This window comes from Thamnophis elegans, chromosome 12, assembly GCF_009769535.1.
Source record: "Thamnophis elegans isolate rThaEle1 chromosome 12, rThaEle1.pri, whole genome shotgun sequence".
NCBI lineage: Eukaryota > Metazoa > Chordata > Lepidosauria > Squamata > Colubridae > Thamnophis > Thamnophis elegans.
Genome location: NC_045552.1, coordinates 21040500 through 21063725, shown reverse-complemented (window position 1 = coordinate 21063725; position 23226 = coordinate 21040500). Strand labels below are relative to the sequence as shown.

At 40.9% G+C, this 23226-nt stretch overlaps 2 protein-coding genes across 2 annotated transcripts in view; both read right to left on the bottom strand.

The window, feature by feature from the left end:
* Positions 1 to 277: 277 nt before the first annotated feature.
* Positions 278 to 9096, bottom strand: LOC116515982 (fatty acid-binding protein, liver). The gene is made up of 4 exons (XM_032228318.1): positions 8939 to 9096; positions 8413 to 8585; positions 7654 to 7743; positions 278 to 413 (listed from the first exon to the last, which is right to left on the bottom strand). The coding sequence occupies exons 1-4, from the start codon at positions 9003 to 9005 to the stop codon at positions 363 to 365; spliced, it is 381 nt and encodes a 126-aa protein (XP_032084209.1). The 5' UTR covers positions 9006 to 9096; the 3' UTR covers positions 278 to 362.
* Positions 9097 to 18788: 9692 nt separating this feature from the next.
* MYOM3 (myomesin 3) overlaps positions 18789 to 23226 on the bottom strand; it is a 57607-nt gene continuing 53169 nt past the window's right edge. The window contains 2 exon segments of the mRNA XM_032228155.1: positions 18789 to 19426; positions 20464 to 20519. Coding sequence (XP_032084046.1) covers positions 19151 to 19426; positions 20464 to 20519 — 332 coding nt within the window. The 3' untranslated portion in view covers positions 18789 to 19150.

The following is a 23226-nucleotide window of genomic DNA, read 5'->3' as shown; positions in this document are numbered from 1 at the left end:
ATGTTGCTACCTCTCAACTGCGCTCCCAGTTCTGAGGCTGGTGGCTCAATCATTTAAACATATAAATAGATTATTTAATTAGATGATAAACACATACATAAATACATCTTTACTACTTTTTCTTCCGTAGTGTATCAAAATGAATAAAATTAAATAATAATAAATATATTGCCCCAGCCTTTTTCTACTTTTTCTTCAATAGTGTATCAGAATGGATAAATAAATGCTTGGTCATTCTAAAATCTATTGTTTTTGATTAAAAGGAAACGAACTGATATCGACAGTGGGTTTTTTTTTTAATGTCTCATGTACAAAAGCACCTACAAAAAAACCACACACAATAAAGTTCTCTCCCTTTTGGTTTAAATCTTCTTGCTCTTTCGGGTGTAAGAGGCTGAGCCGCAGGAAATAGTCTGTGGGAGAAAAATGAAGAGAGGGGGCCTTTGAAATTAAAATGATTTTCAATTAGCCAATGTAAAGCTTCTGTAGGTATGACAAAATATATAATACCACAAGTATAACTCTTTAAAATTGCAGCAGGCAAGAACTAGGAGGAAAATGTATGTATCTTTGAATCAATGGCATTTCAAAAGGTGAGGCACTGAACTAGTTGATAAAATACAGGAATTTTATTTTTTTAAGAATTTACTTCCACTCTTATTTCTGTTTCTTAATTTCAGTAACAAAGTTTCTCCAAGGCCCTTCTTTTTACATCAAACAAGCGTAGATGCTAAAAATCTTTGCTTTTGTTTCTTTCCCTTTTTAACAGAATAACAGAGTTGGAAGGACCTTAGAGGTCTTCTAGTCCAACCCCGTTTAAATTATTACCCATTCCTTGGGTAATGATTCTTGCAGGTTTCTGGTAAAGTCAACTTCCTTATTCTCTACACTCAAGTCAAAGAGAATTTGACATGAGTGTAGAGTCTACACTCTAGTTATAATTATTAAAGTTTCTTTACCATGTGGAATGGGAAAAAGGAATAATTACCCTTAAGATTAGTTGTTCTGTTTGCTTCACCTAACTAAAACAAATGAAACAGGATATTGGTACCAATACCCCCTGTGGGGAGGTAAATGAGTAATGAATGTCATGTCTCTGGGGAGATTGTGTACTAGGTTTACATGACACAGGAAGGGGGTCTACATGACACAGGAAAGCCAGGTACTTTGGGATGATCGATAAGTTGCCTAAGAGTATAAAAGACTGTAAACAACTGCCCTTCGGGGTTCAGGTTTTGCTTGACCAATCGCTCCTGAACTTTTGCGCAAATAAACCTCTCCCTCTGACAAAGAGCTGGTCTTTTAAAAGGCATTTTCTGCTACATTTCTGGCACCCCAAATGGGACAACCAGGCGATCTTTCGCTCCGGACGACCAGGACCCCACGCTGGCGGAAGGATCCGAGCCCCGGGTACCTCTGGCACCATGAGGCTTCTTACTTCGGAGGAATGGGGGAGGACACCTTCCACCGTCGAGGGAAATCCCAGTCAGCCCAAGGACCCTTTGTGCGAGAAAGGGAAAGGAGAAAATCTGAACAAATCCTGGCAAGGACGAGAGGGAATACAAGACCTGCCGGCAGGCAAGTATAATATAGTGTTGTGTACCTACTCTGCTTGAGAGTAGAAGAGGGTGCCTGATCAACGCCCTGGACTCGGTACATCGATCCTAATGAAGTCCGTATTAGGTTGTGTGGGAGGTTAAACCTCTGCAGTTTCCATTGGTGACTGTCAAGTGTCCAGCACCGCGGGTCAGTGGTAATGTTTTAGAACATGGGAGGAGGAGAGTGTTGCCTTGTGTGTGCATGTATGAGATGAAGGAAATTCCTACTAAAGGTTTGCCTTCAACCTGAGTAAAAAACCTCTGCACATTTATATGGCCTACTCTATTGGTCCTAACATAAAAACCTGGCATCTAGAAGGCAGTTTTGATTTAGATATTGACAACAAATTTGCTGATTTTCTGGCCACCATCAGATGGACTGAAGAGAAGTTCTACCTGAGTCCCCACCCCACCCCAATGTGACTGAGGAGTCCACAGGGATACGTTAGAAAGCTGTTGCAGCAGTAATAGCTGCCTTTAAAAAGGAAAGTAGAGCTCGAGCACCATCCAGATGCAAATGTTGTGTTAATGAAAGTCTCCATACATCTGGATCTTTAAAAATTAGCCAACACCGCTGGCAGGTCCAAATTTTGAAACAGAACACCTCAGGGCAGAGACAGGTATTAACAATCTAGTGCTTAAGGAGATAGAACAACAGGCGTAACTTTGAGCAAAAGTAAGAAATTTAGCAGGTAATAAGGTAAAGTCTGTCTGAATGGGAAGATCTAGGTAATTGGACTTGATTAATTTGATGTAATGTCTGTTAAAATTCTTAGGTGTGCATCTATACTAATAACATGTAGAATTGAATGGCGTTGAATTGATTGTGATATGTTTAACCAAGCTAGCAGAATAAATAAGCTTCTCAGCTTGGGCTTGAAGCTGTGGGGAACGGGAGCGTAGTTAGGATTTAAGCTGCTCTCTGAGTTTCCCCACTGCTTGGAGAATGAGCCACATATTCCCCAAGGAAAGAAATTTGAAGATTTAAAGGGACAGAACCTTCCCCAGGCCTGAAAGTGTTGTTCCATGGTATGTGTGCATGTATATGTGTGTGTGTAATCATTTCCAGACCTGGAGGGAAGTTGAGATCCCTTCATAATATAAAATGGAGCTCATTGGCTTATGTACAGCTCCCTGAAATAATTGTAATAACTGCTTTGCATGAAGAAATAATGAAATGGGATTTTTGTGTGTGAAATTAATTTACACAAGCAGTCTGATTGCAGTGCAAATGTGAGCATGTTGGTGGTAAAAGTTGGTGTGAATGTACTTCCCTTTTGCTTAAAGAATCGGAGAAAATTATTTTGTTGAGAGAATACAGAATGAAAAAAGGAGTGAGATTCCTGTGTGGGTTATTAATTTTTTCCCCTTGTCCTCTTTCTGTCTAGTGGGAGGGAAAGTTTGTCCAAAATGTCTGTATTTTCCGTAATGTAGAAGCAGCTACACGCGCGCGTGCGCGCGCACACACACACACAGAAAGAGAGACAGAGAGAGAGACCCCATTCAGAATTAGATTGAAACTATCTCCTTGACTTAACTTAACTTAACAAAGCTTTTCCTAGGTTGATTTTTGCCCTGGCAGAATAGCCTAAGCAGTGATATCTCCCTTTTAATCCTGTGGGGGAGGGTCAATTCCCCTCAGACAATCAGTAGCAGGAAAAAAAAAGGGGGGGGGAGTGCGGCTTTTCTGCTCCCTTTAACAATTTTTTTTTCTCTTTTCCCTTCTGTCTGAGAAAGGAGGGGCTACTGGGTGGACTGCTCACATAGCTTTGCCTTTCATTGTTTTGGTTTTCTTATATTTTCTTTTCTGCTCTGAATATAATTTTAATTTTGTTATTTCTGGGAAAGTTTTGAGGTTTAAGATGTTAAACTAAACCTATATAAAAAGAAATGATTTTGAAAGATTTTGTTTGCATTTGTACGTGTTTTAACCTACTTAATGAGAATTTGCTCCCATCTGAATGGAATCTGAACTTAACTCACATTTTACTAAAAGTAGAGAACTGACACAAAAGTTTGATCCAAATATATTTCAGAGCATGGACCCAAAGTACTCCATTTAGATTGTTTGTTTTATTTTTGAAGCTGCTTTTCTTACCCCTATTTTTCCCCTTCCTTAAACGTCTTTATGTTTGAATGCATTTTGAATGCTTTGTTGAGGCATCACAAGTTGTTGCCCTTTTAGAAAAAAGTCTAAAAGATGGGAAATGTGGAATGGAAATTGTGACAGAAGCTCAGAAAGTATATGTGAATAGAGATGGCAAGATAGAAGAGAGGATACGAAAGTGTTGTTGTCAGTTGTAGGAGTAATGATGGTTAGGAGACCAGAAAAGACAGAGAAGGGACTTTGGAAATTGAGGATAATGGAAAGGAAGGTGGCAAGGCAGGGGAAGAGGAATGTGGGCAGGACAAAATGGAAGAACTCAATGTTTTAGATGTGGAAAGGACGGACATTTTTCTAGAAACTGTCCACAAAAGGAAATAGAAAGAGAGAGGGAACAGCAAGTATATTGACTGATGGAAGAGGATGAAGAATAGGATGGGAAGGATGAAATATTTGTTGGTTATTGTGGATCATTTGGCTCGATGGGGGGAAATGCAAATGCAAAAACTACTGTTAGAATTTTGTTGGAACATATCGTACCCAGAGGAAAGAAGTGGGAATATCACCATTTAAGATGTTATTTGGAATACTAAATATGAGGAGGGAAGGTCTACCAAACATTGAAGTAAAAGACAAAATGTTTAGAAAATATGTACAGGAACTGTCGAAATGTTTTTCTTTCTTAAGACAGAAAGGCATTCATGTGCAAAACGCCACCCTTGAACTTTGCAGTGCATCAGTTAAAAGCAGGACAGTGGGTGCTGATAAAGACCTGGAGAGATGGAAAACAAAGTCCAAGTTGGGAAGGACCTTTAATTGTCCTGTAAACTACTGAGACTGCATTTCGGACTGCTGACAATTACTTCTGAATGAGAGAGCCTGTGCCAGCCCTAAAGGAATGGAAGGTGGAGTCTCATCAAGGAGACCCACTGAAGCCGAAGTTTCAATGGACTTAATGGTCTGGTGGACAATCATGCTACCGATAGGAAGGGCAATATTTGCACTCGGACTAATTTTTGTGTTATGTAGAGCAGAATGGTTGCTTATGCTCTTCCCTCAATTGCAGAAAACTATGATTGAACAAATTCCATTGCGTGTCCTTCCGGATGTCTTGGTTTTGTAATTGTACTTGTGGATGTTGTTGTTCTTCTCATTGTATTGATTGTGTTTTGTGTGTTGGGTGTAAGGTGTTTATACACCAATTAATCACTGGAAAATGGACCACAATATAAAGAATTTGGAATTGGAATAGATAGAAAAGGAAAAGATCCATAGGGTTGGCTAGTATTGAAGAAGAAAAAACTGTTTTGTGTGTGGTGGTATGAAAATGGGAGAACAGTGGCCATGGGAAGCCTTGGAAGCTAGCCCACAGATATTCAATAACATGTTTAGAGCAAGAAACATCCCAGCCAGAACTCGCTTTGCCGATATTATCTGGACTCTGTCAACCAACTTAGTGGGAAGGAACTGTTTTACAAGAAACCAGAGTGTACCGGTGGGAGACCTCATATGTTTAGGGCTCTGGGACTAGGAATATAAATTCTGGACGTCACCCAATAATGGAACAGAGCCTGAAAACTTTGATACCACCATACTTCATTATCTGGGTAGTAAATCAGAAGTGTGGATTGCCCCAGATAATATGTATTGGATAGGTGGCAACCTTGCATATGAGAGATTACCAGGGATTTGGTCAGGATCCTGTGTTCTTGGGTGGATCAAGCCCTCCTTCTTCCTATTCCCTCCCTTGGACAAAGAGCTGGTCTTGTCTCATTTTCTGCTACACAACCATACAAGAAAACTTGCTTGCTTGAGTGTAGACAGTCATCATCTTGGCTGAACAAATAGGTTTAAAAATAGTTTCTATCCTTGGGCTGTCAGACTCTTAAACACAACCACAATCACTCCATGCACACGCAGAAACTTATGACTAGTTTTTCTTTTTCTTTCTTTTTCTTTTCTCTTTCCCTCTAATTACTTGCATTGGGATTATTCTTTATACTATTTATGCTGTTTGTATTTGTTCTCATGAATTGCACCATTAGGCTAAAATCAATTTCATTGTATTTATTTTGTACAATGACAATAAAGGCTATACTAAATCAGACATATGGCTGTCCAATCTCTTTTTAAAAGCCTCCAGTGATGGTGCACTCACAACTTCTGGAGGCAAGCTATTCCACTGATTAATTGTCAGGAAATTTCTTCTTGTTTCTAGGTTGGTTCTTTCCACTATTTTTTGTGTGTGCTGCACTCCTTTTACTTTTGAACACTATTTTTACCTATCTTAGAGGTTTGTCTTGGATTCATTAAAAGAAAAAAAAAGAGATCACCTGTATAGGTGGTGGTTACAATTTACAAGTAATGGTAGTTATTTTATAGCTCTGATAGTAAATCCCTTTAATAACTCCTGATGCCTATGTGAATACACTATGCAGTTTTTTTATATGCCTGAGTGTAGTGAATAAGGAAGTTGACTTCGCTAGGAATCTGCAAAAACCATTACCCAAGCAAAAGGAAGGGGAACATTTCTAAATCCAGAACAATGAGATTATGTCTGCGAGTGACTCTGGCAGATACTTCCCTCTTTCACTAAAATGAAAGAAGGCAGAGATAGCATGGACTAGTAAGATTGTGTTATTATATGCAATGTCCATGTAGGTAATTTTAGCCTTCCTGATTTGGTCTGTTTGGGGAGGCGGGCTGACAGAGTGTATGTAGTCATTTTTTCAATGGCCTTTGATTTTTCCAACATACAGATTTAACAGAATTGGGAGGGACCTTGTACGTCATCTAGTCCAACCCCCCAACCATGCATGGGACCCTACACCATTTTTGACAGGGGCCAGTCCAGCCTCTTCTTGAAAGCTTCCAGTGATGAAGCTCCCACAACTTCAGAAGGCAACTTCTGTTCCATTAGTTGATTGCTCTCCCTTGCAGAAAATTTGTCCTTATTTGCAAATGGAATCTTTCCTTGTTCAGTTTCCATCCATTATTCCTTGTCTGGCCTTTGGGTACTTTGGAAAATAGGTTGATCCCATCCTTTCTATGGCAGCCCTCAAATATTGGAAGACTGCTATCATGTCTCCCTTGGTCTTTCTCTTCACTAGACTAGCCATGCCCAGTTCCTGCAACCGTTCTTCATATGTTTTAGCCTCCAGTCCCCTAATTATCCTTATTGCTCTTCTCTGCACTCTTTCTAAAGCCTCAACATCTTGTTTATAGTGTGGAAACCAAAACTGAATGATCATGATCACCAATGATTCTTTGACTTGTATTATGTATCTGTGACATCTAAGCCAGAGTTTCTCAACCATGGCAAACTATAAGACCTGGGGACTTCAATTCCCATAATTCCTAAGACAGCATGACTGGCTGGGGAATTCTGGGAGTTGAAGTCCACAGGTCTTAAAGTTGCCATGGTTGAGAAATTGTAATCTCAGCTTTAGCTTTACAATTTGTTCTTCCAATGAACAGCCTGGGTTGACTTCATTCTTCCTGCAGGTCCAAGAGAGTGACACCATTGTTCTCCAGCAAATTTCAGCCTAGTGTGTGTAAACTCTCAGCTTGTATATCATGCAGACTGAGAAAACTGGGTTCAATCAGATTAACAGAGTTGGAAGGGACCTTATAGGTCATCTAGTCCAACCCCCCGCTCAAGCAGGAGACCCTACACCATTTCTGACAAATGGCAGTCCAATCTCTTCTTGAAAGTCTCAAATGATGAAGCTCCCACAACTTCCGAAGGCAACTTGTGTTCCATTGGTTGATTGTTCTCACTGTCAGAAAGTTCCTCTTTATTTCTAGGATTAATTGAGGGAATAGGGGTTCCATATTCACTAGGGCTGTGTCAGCGAACCATAGCCATTTGAATCAACTTCTTACCCTATCTTCCTGGGGGAAAATAATTTTTTACTCTTCCTGTCTATTAAACAATGAACATTGACTTACCTCCACCATTTCATTGCCTACAATTTGTTGCTCGTGGATGAATTTGTCTGACTTGGCTATTAATTTTCCATCCGTGAGATTTACTGTGCACTGTAAAACAATGAAACCATTACTGAACATGGATCAAACAGCAAGAAACATGTAGATGGCTAACAGCAACTAGCTCCAATCCACCAGAAACTGTAAGGATAATGTTATGAAAAGATGAAAGTTTTTTTGGGGAAAAGAAAATAGTGCTGCAGTTACAACCTTGAGTTAATAAAATGCAGAGATGTTTTGCCATAGATTGCAGTAGCAAAGGTTTCCTGCAGCCATCCCAAAAGCGCTTTTTCCAAAAGGCAACTGGACTTTCTTGATTTTTTTCCTTTGAAATGTTTTGCTTCATATCCAAGAAGTTTCTTCAGTTCTAACTTGGATGAGAAATAAAATATTTTCAAAGAAAAAAAAAAAGAAAGTCCAGATTTTGGAAAAAGCACATTTTGGACAATGGTGACCTGGCTGAACAAGAATCTCCATAGACGTTTCCTATAGTCTGTCCAGAAAATTATAAAAAAATAAAATAAGATGACCGATTCCAAATTTGGAGTCTCCATAACTAGCCTTAAGATTTTCAAGGCAAGAAGACATCCATCCATCCATCCATCCATCCATCCATCCATACATCCATTAATCTTTTCATATTTTTGAACTGCCCATCTCTCTTTGAGGGGGACTATGGGCAGTGTACAATAAAATGTCAAGTAGTTGAGTATGACTCACCTTAACTTTTTTCCCATCCATGGTGGTCATTTCTGCTTCTTTTCCCAACACGAACGTGTTCGTAACAGATTTGTTGGGGTTTTTCGTGGTGATCACAAAAGTATTCCCGGTCTGATGGATTTCGGTTATGGGCTTGATGTCTTTGGCAATTTTAATGATATCATCTGATAGGGCTGAGAAAGATGGGAGAGAAGATGATAGAACCCCAAATTCCCCAGCCAGCCAACTCCACACATCTTAAAATTGCCAAGGTTGAGAAATATCTAGCTACAGGTACGGACCATTCCTTCCTCCTTGAGTCTGAGTAACTACTAAAGGTTCCCCTTGCACATATGTGCTAGTTGTTCCCAACTCTAGGGCTATCCTAAATAACTGTCTTGCTCCTCATTGTAGATTGCTTAACTTTTCAATTGTCCTCTTAGTCAGAGGACACTATGCTCAAAATGGAATCAGGACTCCAGTAGAAGTCTCAGATTCTGTTTTAGAGATCCTGTTCATTTTGCAGAAAAAAAAGGCTGTAGCTTACCAATTGCTTTCAGAAAGTCTTCATACTTCTCTTGGGTGTAGACTTGCCAGGTACCATCAAATGCCATGTTGGCAACTCCGCTGGATGCTTCCTATTGGGAAAGGCTAGTGGAGCATTGCCTGACAATGGCTGCCTTTATAAAGGAGGGAATACTTTACTCTCCCCAAATCTGAGCTGTGCACTTTCGAGCCATCAATCATTAATCTTCCATTTGTACTTTGTGAGAATAACCTCTCGTTCATCAGGCCAGGAAAAGCCTTGGCTGATCCCATAGAAGAATGTTATTTGCTAAATTCCATGGCCAAGATCAGGGAATCATCCGAAAGAAAAAAAACTTCCTATGTCTACTTCTAAATTTTATATTTGAAATAGACATTAAAGGTAAAGGTTCCCCTTGCACATATGTGCTAGTCTAAGGTGACCAGATTTTCAGATTGGTAAAGAGGGACACCTTTGACCGGGGGGGGGGGGGGGGCCTTGATAAAAAATTTTATACGGAGCAATAAAAATTTTCATACAACGCAAAAATAGTATTGTAATATTTTTTTTTATTTCAGCATAACTACAATTTACAAATATAAATTGTAACTGTTGCCAAACATCAAAATTTTGATCACGTGACCATGAGGATGCTGCAACGGTCGCTAAGTGTGAAAATGGTCGCTAAGTGTGAAAAATGGTCATCAGTCACTTTTTTCAATGCCATTGTAACTTTGGTCACTATACCACCTTTCTTGCCACAGTTCTTAAGTGAATAACTGCAGCTGATATTTTGTATTTTGGATAGAATATTTTTAAAAATAGTCTAAGACAATTTAAAAAAAGAATCCACACAGAATAAATTGAAGTAAAACATTTCAAACTATTCCACACAGAATAAATTGAAGTAAAACTATTTTTAAAAATTCTATGCACAATATATTTCAAAGTATTGTGCATAGAATTTTTAATGGTTTCACTTCAATTTATTTTGGATAGAATCCTTTTTTAAAATGGTCTTAGACAAATTTAAAAAAAGATTCTATCCAAAATACAAAATACCAGCTGCAGTTATTCACAAGAACTGTGGCAAGAAAGGTGATATAATGGGCTAAGTGACCAAAGTTACAATGGCATTGAAAAAAGTGACTGATGACCATTTTTCACACTTAGTGACCATTTTCACACTTAGCGACCGTTGCAGCATTCTCATGGTCACACGATCAAAATTTTGATGTTTGGCAACAGATTCGTATTTATGATGGTTTCAGTGTCCTGGGGTCATATAATCACCTTTTGACAAAGTCAAATGGGGAAATAAGATTCACTTATGTTACTAACTTATCAGCTGCAGTTATTCACTTAAGAACTGTGGCAAGAAAGGTGATATAATGGGCTTAGTGACCAAAGTTACAATGGCATTGAAAAAAGTGACTGATGACCATTTTTCACACTTAGCGACCATTTTCACACTTAGCAACCGTTGCAGCATCCTCATGGTCACGTGATCAAAATTTTGATGTTTGGCAACAGTTACAATTTATATTTGTAAATTGTACTTATGTTGAAATAAAAAAAATATTACAATACTATTTTTGCGTTGTATGAAAATTTTTGTTGCTCCGTATAAAATTTTTAATCAAGCCCCCACCCTCAGTCAAAGGTGTCCCTCTTTACTGAAAATCTGGTCACCTTGCTTTTTAGGATGCTGTCTAGATTTGCCATAGCTTTCCTCCCCAGGAGCAAGCGTCTTTTAATTCCTTGGAATTGGGTATGTCTAGTTTAATGAAAAGAAGGACCGAGGTATTGTATTGTGGTTGCTGCAATTAATATACTTAATAACTCCATTTTTAGTCTTTATTTTTTAATAATAATTTTCATAACAGTTGCTCCTGTTTTTGTAATTACTGTTTTATATTATTATTTTAGTGGATTGTTGTCACCCCTGAGAGTCATTTCTATTGAGATGTACACATTTGAACAATAAATGTATTTATTTTCATATTTAAGGAAAGGCATCATCTATAAACTAAGCAAAGGTGTAGCTTCCAAGATGTGCCCTTGGGATCTTGAAGTTGGTGGGAATCTACTCAGAGATTAATTGAGGAAAGCTTTATAACAGGGAGTTCTTAACTTAAATCCACACAGAATAAAACTATTTTAATAAATCCTATGCACAATAAATAAAATATTATTTTAAAATACATTAAAAAATAAAAGAAAAAAACCCACTTACCAGTAGGCAGACACTCCAAGTCAATCCAGAATGATGTAGATGTTAATACAAAGAACTGAGCAAATTAAAATGGTTAAATAGTCCCAGGGAAATAGTTTTCAAAGAAAAAAGAAGAGCACCATTTTCCTACACGACACGAGCAGACCTCCAAACTCCGTGCATCTCCCCTCCGGAAAATCCAGGAAGTAACAGTTGCTTCCCTTTCTAGCCTGGTGTTTCCTCCTGAAGCTCTATGGTAATGGTTCATTTTTTCTTATAAAAGTGAGTAAGGGCGGGGTGTGTGTGTCTGTTTTCTTGCTTTAAAGTTTTAATATCTTCAGTGAAAGTACTGAGACAGAGAGAGAGGTTAGTTAGACAGGGTGTCTTTTGTCTTGCCCTGGTTAGGATTTCTTGCCCCTGTTAGGATTTCTTAAGCAAATCCACTGGCCTTTCAACATACATGAAGCCAGAAAAAAATCGGGACTTTTTTAAAACGCGGAGGGACACGGGAAAAATTGTTATAAAGCGTGATTGTCACGCTGAAATCGGGTCATCTGGTCACCTTATGCTAGTCATTCCCGGCTTTAGGGGGCAGTGCTCATCTCCCTTTCAAAGCCGAAGAGCCAGTGCTGTCCGAAGAAGTTTCCATGGTTATGTGGCCGGCATAACTAAATGCCGAAGGTGCACGGAACGCTGTTACCTTCTTACCAAAGGTGGTTCCTATTTTTCTATTTGCATTTTTACGTGCTTTCGAACTGTTAGGTTGACCGAAGCTGGGACAAGTAACGGGAGCTTACTCTGTCACGCAGCGCTAGGGATTTGAACCGCCGAACTACCAACCTTTCTGATTGACAAGCTCGGTATCTTAGCCACTGAGCCACCTTGAAATAGACAATAGTCTATTTTTATTTCTGATTGAGGCTTACCCATAGTTCTCTCTTTGAAAAAGCATCTGTTCCGCTTGTTTATCTTTTGAATTAATTAATTAATGCTAAGTCACATTGGCTAAATCCTGTAGAATCACATTTATAAGGATTCTTTTTTAATATCAAGAGTTGATCTGATTCAGAGTATAGAGCATGTCAACTGATGGAATCTGGATAGGATGTCAAGATCAGGTAGAATTAAATGGGCCATCAGGACTATGAGGAAGAAATGGGGACTAAGTGTCTGACTGGGTTCATTCATAATGCTTAAGTTGGGCTTACTGGATAAACCCCAGTTAACGGAGTTCATGAAACATATTCAGATGAACCCAAGAACAAATTAAATAAAAATGTGGTGTTAGATGGGTTCTGATTTAGCATGTGTGAACTCAGCTATGGTAGTTTGTAAAGTATAACACAGCAATTGTGGTTATGAAAGAAACCATGGTCATATCAACATAGTGTAGATGTGTGAACTTATCTACTAGAGGAAAAAAGGAGTAATATCAAACAATATTTCCTGAGTGGGATTATTTCACTCACACTTTTCTTAAAAGTAGCTGTCAAAGTACAGTTTTCCTATAGCCTCATAACATACTTACATTGAACCCTTACTTACGCAATGCTAGGCTTGGTTTGTTTTCACCTTAGTGCATTTTTTCTGCACAAGAGTATTGTATGAACGCAACCCGACCGGTTAACACCAAGCATTGTGCAAAGTGGAACACGGATTAATGCAAAGCCTGTTCTATAAACACCATAGAAAATGGAGAAGTCATATTTGACATCTCACTGCCTTCAATCCAGCTCTCTGACCTGGCTTTAAAGTCAGCCTCCTCCCCAATTTAGAACAGGAGTGTCCAACCTTGGAAACTTTTAAGACTTATGGATTTCAACTTGCCAGGCTGGAGAATTCTGGGAAATGAAGTCCACAAGTCTTAAAATTGCCAAGGTTGGACACCCCTGCTTTAGGATAATTGGCTCCATCAAAGAGGACCACTAATTGTCTAGACCAGGGGTCTCCAACTTTGGCAACTTTAAGACTTGTGAACTTCAATTCCCAGAATTCCTCAGTTAGCAAAGCTGAGGAATTCTGGGAGTTAAAGTCCACAAGTCTTAAAGTTGCCAAGGTTGGAGACCCCTGCTCTTGAGGAATTGCTTTGCTTGCTGAAGAATTCTGGGAGTTAAAGTCCACAAGTCTTAAAGTTGCCAAGGTTGGAGACCCCTGGTCTAGGACATGAGTCCCCAACCCCTGCAAAACCATGCCCCCTCTGGTCCGCAGAAAAACCTCTCCATGGAACCAATCCCTGGTCTAGGACACAAAGCTTTATCTTCCAACAGAAGAACAAATCAGACAGAAGATCTCCTTCATTTATCTCAGGAGTGAACATCCAGCAGGCCCAAGGACCATTTAACCATAGTTCAGTTGTACCTTTGTGAGAACTATACCAAACTGGTACAGTATTCTTCTGGTACTTGAAGATTATTTGAAGAGACTACCAGAAAATCCAAGGGCGGTACTATATTGAATTTCACTGGTGTAAAATGGGGAAAATAAATCACAAATGATAGCAGTGCCACAGTGTCATTTCGTTGCCATGAATGCAACGTGGATATCTTTGAACCTGGGTTCAATTCACAGGAGTGCTTCATTCTTTCAATGCAGCTGTCCAATCTGCAATTATTGGTAGATTTGTGCAAGGTGGAAGGAGAGGAAGGCACCGAAGACCTTGGCAGCCGATGCTTAAGCGTTCTGGCTTAGAGACAAATCCTAGTGATGACTCATCAGCTAGACACAAATGTTGGGTAACTTTATCAGGATCAATGTGCAGCAACCTTATTTGACAGGACATTACTCAATTTGTACCAGGTCATAGCTGAGCCACTTCAACCAACTTTCTAGATGTCCGTGATACTACTGTAAAACCAGCCAACATTCTTCTGTCTTTCCATTTCTTTTCCGTGAGAATATTTAGAAAACAGTGAGCAATAAAGACCAAACTTTTCTTGGATTTACCAATTTCTTTATAAAATCATCTTTTTACAGGAACTGTTGCATAAATATTGGTCATGCCAGAATAGGGTGCAGTTTTGCTTTTAATAGTTCCTGTGGGATACAACGTTTGAATTGCTTATATAAGAGAAATAGAATTGTAAACTCTAAGTAGAATAGACTGTATTGGCAGGATGTTATTGTTCCACAAAGTTGGCATGAGGTTTCTTTAAAAAAATATTTTCAAAGAACCGCCACCACCACTAACAACAAAGGAGATGAAACAAAGACTTTCCATCTAGCTTCTGTACCTGATGAATTATACTTAATAAACTTTTTAATTGAAGATGCAATCTGATTAATGTCCACTCAGAATCTTCTCCAATTGAGAAGATTCTGGTATGATTCTATGTTTTAAACCACACAGGGCCAGGACTCGAATAGCTTCCCTATTATAAATGCAGGTAGTACTTGATATATACAATTTGTTTAGTGTCCATTTAAAGTTTTTAGTTTTTAGCTCACAGTATCATGGTTTCCTTTACTTGCAGTAAAGGTAAAGGTTCCCCTCGCACATATGTGCTAATCATTTCTGACTCTAGGGGGCGGTGCTCATCTCCGTTTCAAAGCCAAAGAGCCAGCGCTGTCCAAAGACGTCTCCGTGGTCATGTGGTCGTATGACTAAATTAAGGTGACCAGATTTTCAGATTGGTAAAGAGGGACACCATTGACCGGGGGGGGGGGGGGGCTTGATTAAAAATTTTATATTTTGTCAAACATGACCCCAGGACACTAAAACCATCATAAATACGAATCTGTTGTCAAATATCAAAATTTTGATCACGTGACCATGAGGATGCTGCAACAGTCGCTAAGTGTGAAAATGGTCACTAAGTGTGAAAATGGTAATCAGACACTTTTTTCAATGCCATTGTAACTTTGGTCACTAAATGAACTGTTTGAAAGTTAAGGCTAGCTTGCATTATAATGCCTTATGCTGGCTTACATTTTCAAGAGAGAAAAGCTAAACTCGTTAGAATTGAAATAGAAATGAATAGAGTAGAGTAAAATAGAATAGAATAGTTTATAAGCCAAGTGTGATTGGACACACAAGGAATTTGTCTTTGGTGAATATGCTCTCAGTGTACATAAAGAAAAATAAAAAAGTAAGATAGTGGGATCTTTGCCCACCAAGCTCAGAAACCAGTGATCCCACGATCTGTCCCACACCTCCTCTTTCCTCAAGAGGTGGTGGGGTGGGGGATCCTTGCCCACCAAGCTCAGAAACCAGTGATCCCAAGATCTGCCCCACACTTCCTCTTTCTCCCTCTTGTTCTCTTTTTGGGGTAAGGAGGAGAAAGGACAAAAAGGAGAAAGTGGGAGAAATGGCTGCAGGGAGAGCGGCGCCCGAGAGAAGCAGGCAAAAAAAGAAAAGAACAACCTTCCGACGGCTGAACCTCTTGGCCCGGGACCGAGCCTCCTCCTCCTCACCGCGCTGTCTGCAGAAAAACGGTGTGCGTCAGCACACCCACGCGCAGAAGGGGAGGGAGCCGACCAGAGAGAGGGAAACCACTGCCCTCTAAAGGCCACATCGGGAACAACACTTCAGAGAAATAAAAACTTTTTTTTAACGGCGTCCTTTTAAAAATTGTTTTCTTTCTTTTGGAAAATCGGGACTTTTTGAACACGCTGCGGGGCACGGGACAAATCATTAAAAATCGTGATTGTCCCGCTGAAAGTGGGACGACTGGTCACCTTAGACTAAATGGCAAAAGCACATGGAACGCTGTTTCTTTCCCACCAAAAGTGGTTCATATTTTTCTACTTGCATTTTTTTAACATGCTTTCGAACTGCTTGATTGGCAGAAGCTGGGACAAGTAATGGGAACTCACTCCGCTATGTGGCACTAGGGATTCGAACCGCTGTACTGCCGACTTTTCTGATCGACAAGCTCAGCGTCTTAACTACTGACCCACCGCAACCCTTTGAGCCTTTCAGTAGATAGGTAGGTACTTGCAATAGGTAGGTATAAATTTGTAAAATTAATTTCTCATCAGTTCCTGTTAAAATCTGGTCCAATTCTGTTGGTTCTTTATAAAAACCATATATTTTAGCATCTTGTTCATATCTTGATTGTATTACCTGCAGAGAGATGGCTCCTTCTTTATCATTCCTCCTGAGGTATGGTTACTCCCATCAGGTTGCTTTTTTGAAAGACCCTAAAATTGTGGCTATGTTATTGTGTCCAGGGATCACATCGCAAGCAGAGGTGCAGTGGCTAATTTGATTGCCATTGCTTCCTTAGGAGGGAGTGAATATTTTTAAAAATGTTATAGCCATCTGGAGTCACCTATGTATGAGTTGGGTGGCAATATACATTTGTTTAAGAAATAAATAAATACAAGCTGTGTGCAAACACAATTGTAGTGTATTAACCCAGTTTTGTGACTTTCATGGGGGGATCCTTTCTGCATGTTTCTTCCGTGATAGCAAATATTCTGGCTCCAGCTGCAAGGGGGCACATTGAATTGAAACGTTCAGTGACTTTCAGCACCTTTTGCTCAATACCACCATGTCTTCCTGACCTGACCTTGGGAAGCTAAAATTTAAGCTAAGCTCTTCAAAGAATTGCTGCGTGCACAGAATGGGAGAAGAGAGGGCATCAATATGCAACTTGTTCTTGTAGGGAATCAGGGTCTTGGGAGCCTCCTTATATCCAGTGGTCACAATTTGGAGGGCCTCACAGAAAAATGCAGGTGCCATTGCAAAATGCCATCATTATTTCTGCTTTTTTTTCGTAAGCTGCCCAGCGGCACAGTGTTGGAGCTGAGCAGCCGTGCATATTTCTTAAATAAATGCAATCGTAATCATGCTGTCCAAATCCTACTATTTATTTAGCAAACGGTAGAGCAAGTCAGCAAAGATATAGTAGCGCCAAGAGATCATTGAATCTAAGTCTGAAAAAAATATCTGTGAATATTTGCAGTCTAGGCCTGAGTGATTCCATTCACACATCATCCTAAGCTTTGGTTTATTTCCATTGTATTCTTCATAAATGAAGGCAAATATACACCTCCCAGGATAATGTTGCAGGATCCAATCTGGATTGGTCAATAGGACTAGAGGTTTAGTCTTCCGAGCTTTGGACTCATGAATAGAATAGAATAACAGAGTTGGAAGGGACGTTGGAGGTCTTCTAGTCCAGTGTTTTTTCAACCTTGGCAACGTGAAGATGTCTGGACTTCAACTCCCAGAATTCCCCAGCCAGCGAATGCTGGCTGGGGAATTCTGGGAGTTGAAGTCCAGAGATCTTCACGTTGCCAAGGTTGAGAAACACTGTTCTAGTCCAACCCCCTGTTTAGGCAGGAAACCCTACACTACTTCAGACAAATTCAACATCTTCTTCAAAACTTCCAGTGTTGGAGCATTCACAACTTCTGGAGGCAAGCTGTTCCACTGAGTAATTGTTCTAACGACAGGAAATTTCTCCTTAGTTCTAAGTTGCTTCTTTCCTTGATTAGTTTCCACCCATTGCTTCTTGTTCTCCCCTCAGGTGCTTTGGAGAATAGTTTGACTCCCTCTTCTTTGTGGCAACCCCTGAGATATTGGAAGACTGCTATCATGTCTCCCTTAGTCCTTCTTTTCATTAAACTAGACATACCCAGTTCCTGCAACCGTTCTTCATATGTTTTAGCCTCCAGTCCCCTAATCATCTTTGTTGCTCTCCTCTGCACTTTCTAGAGTCTCAACATCATGGTGACTAAAACTGGATGCAGTTGAGATTGGGTCCATTGTGTTCTGTTGAAGCTACGGTGGTTGGGTTTGCTCAAAGGGCTAAGCCATAAACCATGCTTTATAAATCACAGTGTCTGGTTTTATGCCACATAGAGATGGCAAGCAGCAGCCACATAAATATTTCACTTTGATTTAGAATCTCATATGAACCTAATTGTTGTGGTTTGTAAGTCATGATTTATGGTGGCTTTGATTTGAAGCATCCATGGAAGCTTGGGGCTGACTTTGAGCCACAGTGGCATATTGGTTAGAGTCAGTGGTGGGTTCCAGATCCCATTGCAACCGGTATGGTACAATGGGTCTGGGTGTCCACCACATGTGTACTTACCACCTGCAATGCTCCATAATGCTCCAGCTGCTTGGCGGAGCATCGCGCAGGTGTTGTACGCTCCACGTGTGTAACCCCAATTGGCTCAAATACACATAAGGAGGGTGGGCGGGCGGGCGGGCCCTCCAGAGCACCATACCGGAACGGTACCTGGTGCTCCTAGCAGGCACCGGTACTCCCGTACTGGGGCATACCGGTTGTATCCCACCACTTGTTAGAGTGCAGTACTGCTGGCTGCCTGCAATTTGGCAGTTTGAATCTTACCAGGCTCAAGGTTGACTCAGCCTTCTGAGGTTGGTAAATTGGGACCCAGATAGTTGTGGGCAATAGGCTGACTCTGTAAACCATTTAGAGAGGGCCGTAAAAACACCGCGAAGCAGTATATGTCTAAGTCCTATTACTATTTATGGATATGTGTATGTGTGTGTCTGTGTCAGTGGTGGGTTGTATGCGGTAAGCCCTGGTATGGGCATACCGGAGCCTGCCCAGAGCACTGGGTACTGTTCCGGTACGGTGCTCCGGAGGGCCCACCCGCCCAAGCTCCTTACCTGTCCTTTAAGCCTTCAGCGCTTCCGTGCATGGCACATACAGCGCCTGAGGAGGCTTGCAGAGGTGTCGCAGGCAAGTATGACGCATGTGCATGCTGCTCTCATGTGTGCGTGCACTGCGCATGTCCATATGGGTGACGCCGGGCCCGTTCCAATGGGTACGGATCCGGAATCCACCACTGGTGTGTTTGTATGTTTGAAAGCAGTGAAAAACACTGAGAGGCGAGCAAGAGAGCTGATTCTAATCCTCTTATGGGGCTGGGGGTTGACTTTGATAAATATCTATAAATATCATTCGAGTCTGCTCAGAACTCAGTGAGGGTAGGGTAGGGGATGGGGAGGTGGGTCTTTCCTTGCAATGATTGAGGACCATCCTCTTCTGTTGGGTGAGGCCCTCTGGACCAGACCCTTAGAAATGAACCTGGGCTCAGACAGAGGGAGGTTCCCCTTTCAGCTCCTTCGGTTCGTCCCCCTGCTCGTAGACGCTGACCGTCACTTTCCCAGTTTCAGAGCCCCACTTGTTCTTGACAAGGATGCTGAACCTCCCGGTGTCCTCACTGCTGACGTTCTCAATGGTTATTGTGATCACGGTCCCCTTCACTTCCATCTTGTACCGGTCTTTGAAGGTAATGACCTTCTCATTCTTGTACCAGGTGATTTCTGGGTAAGGGTCTCCAGAGATGATACAGGTCAAGCACAACGTCTGTTTTGGGAACAAATAAAGGATTCATTGTAGGACTTCAGATTAGACAGGGAAAGGCAACACAATTAGGTAAGGTGGACACGCCTGGGGGACAGGTAGGACAGTGCCCTTCGGTACCTGTCAGGTCTGCCATCTTCGGCTTGGCGCCTTGCTGGAATCCTGCCATCAAAGGCTAGCAGGAGGAGGGAGACATGGGAAGGAGGAACAAACGGGCAATCGACCTGCATGTATACTTAATGGGAAATTGGGAGGGGGGAATGGGAGCTCGACGAAGAACAGGGAGCTCGGAACCAGTTTGTGCCAACAATCAAGGCCATGCACCCTGGGAAAGAACATGGATTCCCCTAAACATCTCAGCGTTCTCAAAACACTGGCAGACTCTTATTGGCTGAACATAGGTTGGTCATTGGGGGAGGACTGAGATGGGGGAAAATTTCTGTATCCTTTGAATGGAGGAAATTTAGTTCTAGCCTAACACTACTCTAACCAACATATTTTATTAAACCTATCACTTGGAGCCCAGAGTCTTTCTTTCCGAAGAGACCAAACTAGGGCAGGTCTGACAGTACCAATGTATGGGCGGAGAGCCCAGTTTATGCCCTCCAGGATCCCTGTCCCTCTTGCCCCATGCTAGGGCATTCTGATGAGCCCCCAAAGGGCAACTACAATTCCCAGAAGTTAAATTAAAAATAGGTACTTCTTTTTAGAACTTTTACAATGCTACAAGATTGCCATGTTAGCATTCCTGCAGGGGTTTTCATGGGTCTCACACCTGATCTTTGTGGGAACCAGGGGCTGATTGTTGGAAACATTGAGGATCTTATACTTTGGGGAAGAAGAGGAAAAAACATCTGGAATTGTGGAATTTTGGGGCCTGGAAGGATTGCAGAAAGGTACACACAAATGGAATGTCACAACTCCTGCCTTATCGGTTACTAATATAAATGGTAATGCAAAAGTTTCTTATATAATTCAGGGTTCCCACAGCAGTTATCCCTCACTTGCACAGCTGGAGACCATCCAAGACAATTCATTACCTTACTTTCCATGATGGTTGCAACATCTGGAAGGCCACGAACCACTTTGGCACGGACTGCATAAGGAGAGTAGACATCATAATTATCTATTCAGTTTTTAAACCCACTTTTTTGGCAACAGTCTTTCTTTCTTTCTTTCTTTCTTTCTTTCTTTCTTTCTTTCTTTCTTTCTTCCTCCCTTCCTCCTTCCCTCCCTCCCTTCCTCCTTCCCTCCCTCCCTTCCTCCTTCCCTCCCTCCCTTCCTCCTTCCCTCTCTTCCTTCTCTTTCTCTCTTTCTCTCTTTCTTTCCCCTTTCTTTCCCCACCATTATTATTTTCACAAACAACTCGGGAGTGGTGAACATATCCAATACACCTTCCTCCTATTTTCCTCACAACAGCAGCCCTGTGAGGTGGGTTGGTCAAAGTCACCCAGCCAGTTTTCATAGCTAGAGCAGGATTCATGCAATAGAGTTTACCCGATTGTTGTGAAGTTGTTTTAAAATAAATAAACTCTTACCTGTCACATATATGTTAGTTATTTTTATATTTGTGGGCCTTTTGGTTTAGAGGTTCCTTATTTTATATTATGATGTTACAATTAACTGAAGTGCATTATTGTTTGAGTTCTTCAATTCCCTGTCTGCACTCTGCTTAGTAATAAGAATATAATAACTACTTGTATTACTATTATTACTACTGAAATAGTCTGAACCTATACAAGGTTAAGACTAACCTAGTTTAGCCTGTGTGAATGAAGACACTAGCTTTTAAGAGGCTATTGCCTGACCTAGCTATATATATTTCTTTGCTTACTACTCAGTGTTGAGTACTGTCAGCTTCCTGGACAAGTCCCTGCAGTTTTCTTGGCAAGGTTTTTGGAAGTAGTTTGCCTTTGCCTGTTTCCTAGGGCTGAGAGACAGTGGCTGGCTCAAGGTCACTCAGCTGGCTTTGTGACTTAGACAGGATTAGAACTCATGACCCTCTGGTTTCTAGCTGGTTTCTCAACCATTACACCAAAGAAGCTCCCAAATGAACCACCAAGGATGCCTAAATAGTTTAGAGATTAATCAGGTTAATGCTGCAGAATGCCTTATATTGTTAAGATCAAGGCATGGAGTAGATTAATTACCTTGGAAGCAAGTGAGTGTTATTAGAAGCTTTTAAGTAGAACCAATGTGCAATTCAATAAGTCCAATTTTTTTCAAAGGCCAAAGATTGGATCTATTCAATTATGTTTAATTACAATTGCAAAACAAGAATAGGATAATAATCAAAGGGCTGAAAGGGACCTCAGAGATCTTCTAGTCCACTCTCCTGCCCGTGGCAGGAATCCTTATACTATCCCGCACAAATGGTTGTCTAATCTTTTCTTGAAAATTTCTTGCTTGTTTTTATGTACAAGGTACTTAGTTACAAACTTAAGTAACTGCATTCATACAACACGTTAAGCTGGGTTGATGTTCATCTCAGTCTGCTTTGCAATTTGGGATGTTGCATCAACCCAACCCATTAGGTTATTTTGCAATTTGCTGTTTTCTGTGAACCTAGGATATAGACTGAGAATTGGAAACGGAACCACTGATTGGTTCAAAATTATGAAAGGAGTCCAGCAAGGCTCTATACTATTGCCCAGCCTATTTAACTTATATGCAGAGCACATGAAAAAGGAGAGGCTAGACGAATCAAAAGTTGAAATTAAGATTGCCAGGGGGAAATATCAAGAACTTCAGATATGCAGATGATACCACTCTAATGGGAGAAAGTGAAGAGGAATTAAAGAACCTCTTGATGCGGGTGAAGGAGGAGAGTGCAAAAGTTGGCTTGGAATTCAACATTAAGAAAACTAAGATCATGGCATCTGGCCCTCTCAATTCCTGGCCAATAGATGGGGAAGAAATGGAGGTAGTGACATATTTTATTTTCCTGGATCACGGCAGATGGGGACTGCAGCCATGAAATTAAAAGGTGCTTGCTCCTGGGGAGGAAAGCTATGGCAATTTAGACAGAATACTAAAAAGCAGAGACATCACCCTGCCAAAAAAATGTGCATATAATTAAGGTTATGGTTTTCCTAATTGCAATGGATGGCTGGGAAAGTTGGACCATAGGAAGGCTGAACGGCAAAGAATGGAGGCCTTTAAACTATGGCACTGGAGAAGACTCCTGTGAATACCTTGGTCTGTAAGGCGATCAAGCCAGTCAGTCCTAGAGGAGATCAACCCTGACTGCTCTTTAGAAGGCCAGATCCTGAAGAGGAAACTCAAATACTTTGGCCACCTAATGAGAAGGAAGGACTCCCTGGAGAAGAGCCTCATGCTGGGAACGATGGAGGGCAAAAGAAGAAAGGGACGGCAGAGAATGAGGTGGCTGGATGGAGTCACTGAAGCAGTAGACATGAGTTTAAATGGACTCCAGAGGATGATAGAGGACGGGAAGGCCTGGAAGAATGTTGTGCATGGGGTCGCAACTTGCGATGGATTGGACACGACTTCGCAACTAGCAACAACAAAGGATGTTGGGTAATTCGGTAACTGGTTGAAACATGTTATGTGTAGTGAATACATTTCTTCAATTGAGGAATGAGTCTGACAAATAGGAAGGAATGGCTTGAAGTCTGAAGATCAAACGAGGAGTTTTTCACTGAAGGTAACTCAACAAAAGTTAGAATATTTTGGATGTGTGATGTGACACCTGGAAAAATACGGCATCCTTCACTTAATCCTCCAGGGAAAGATTGAAGGCAAACGAGGTCCAGGCAGAAGAAGAACATCATGGCTTCAGA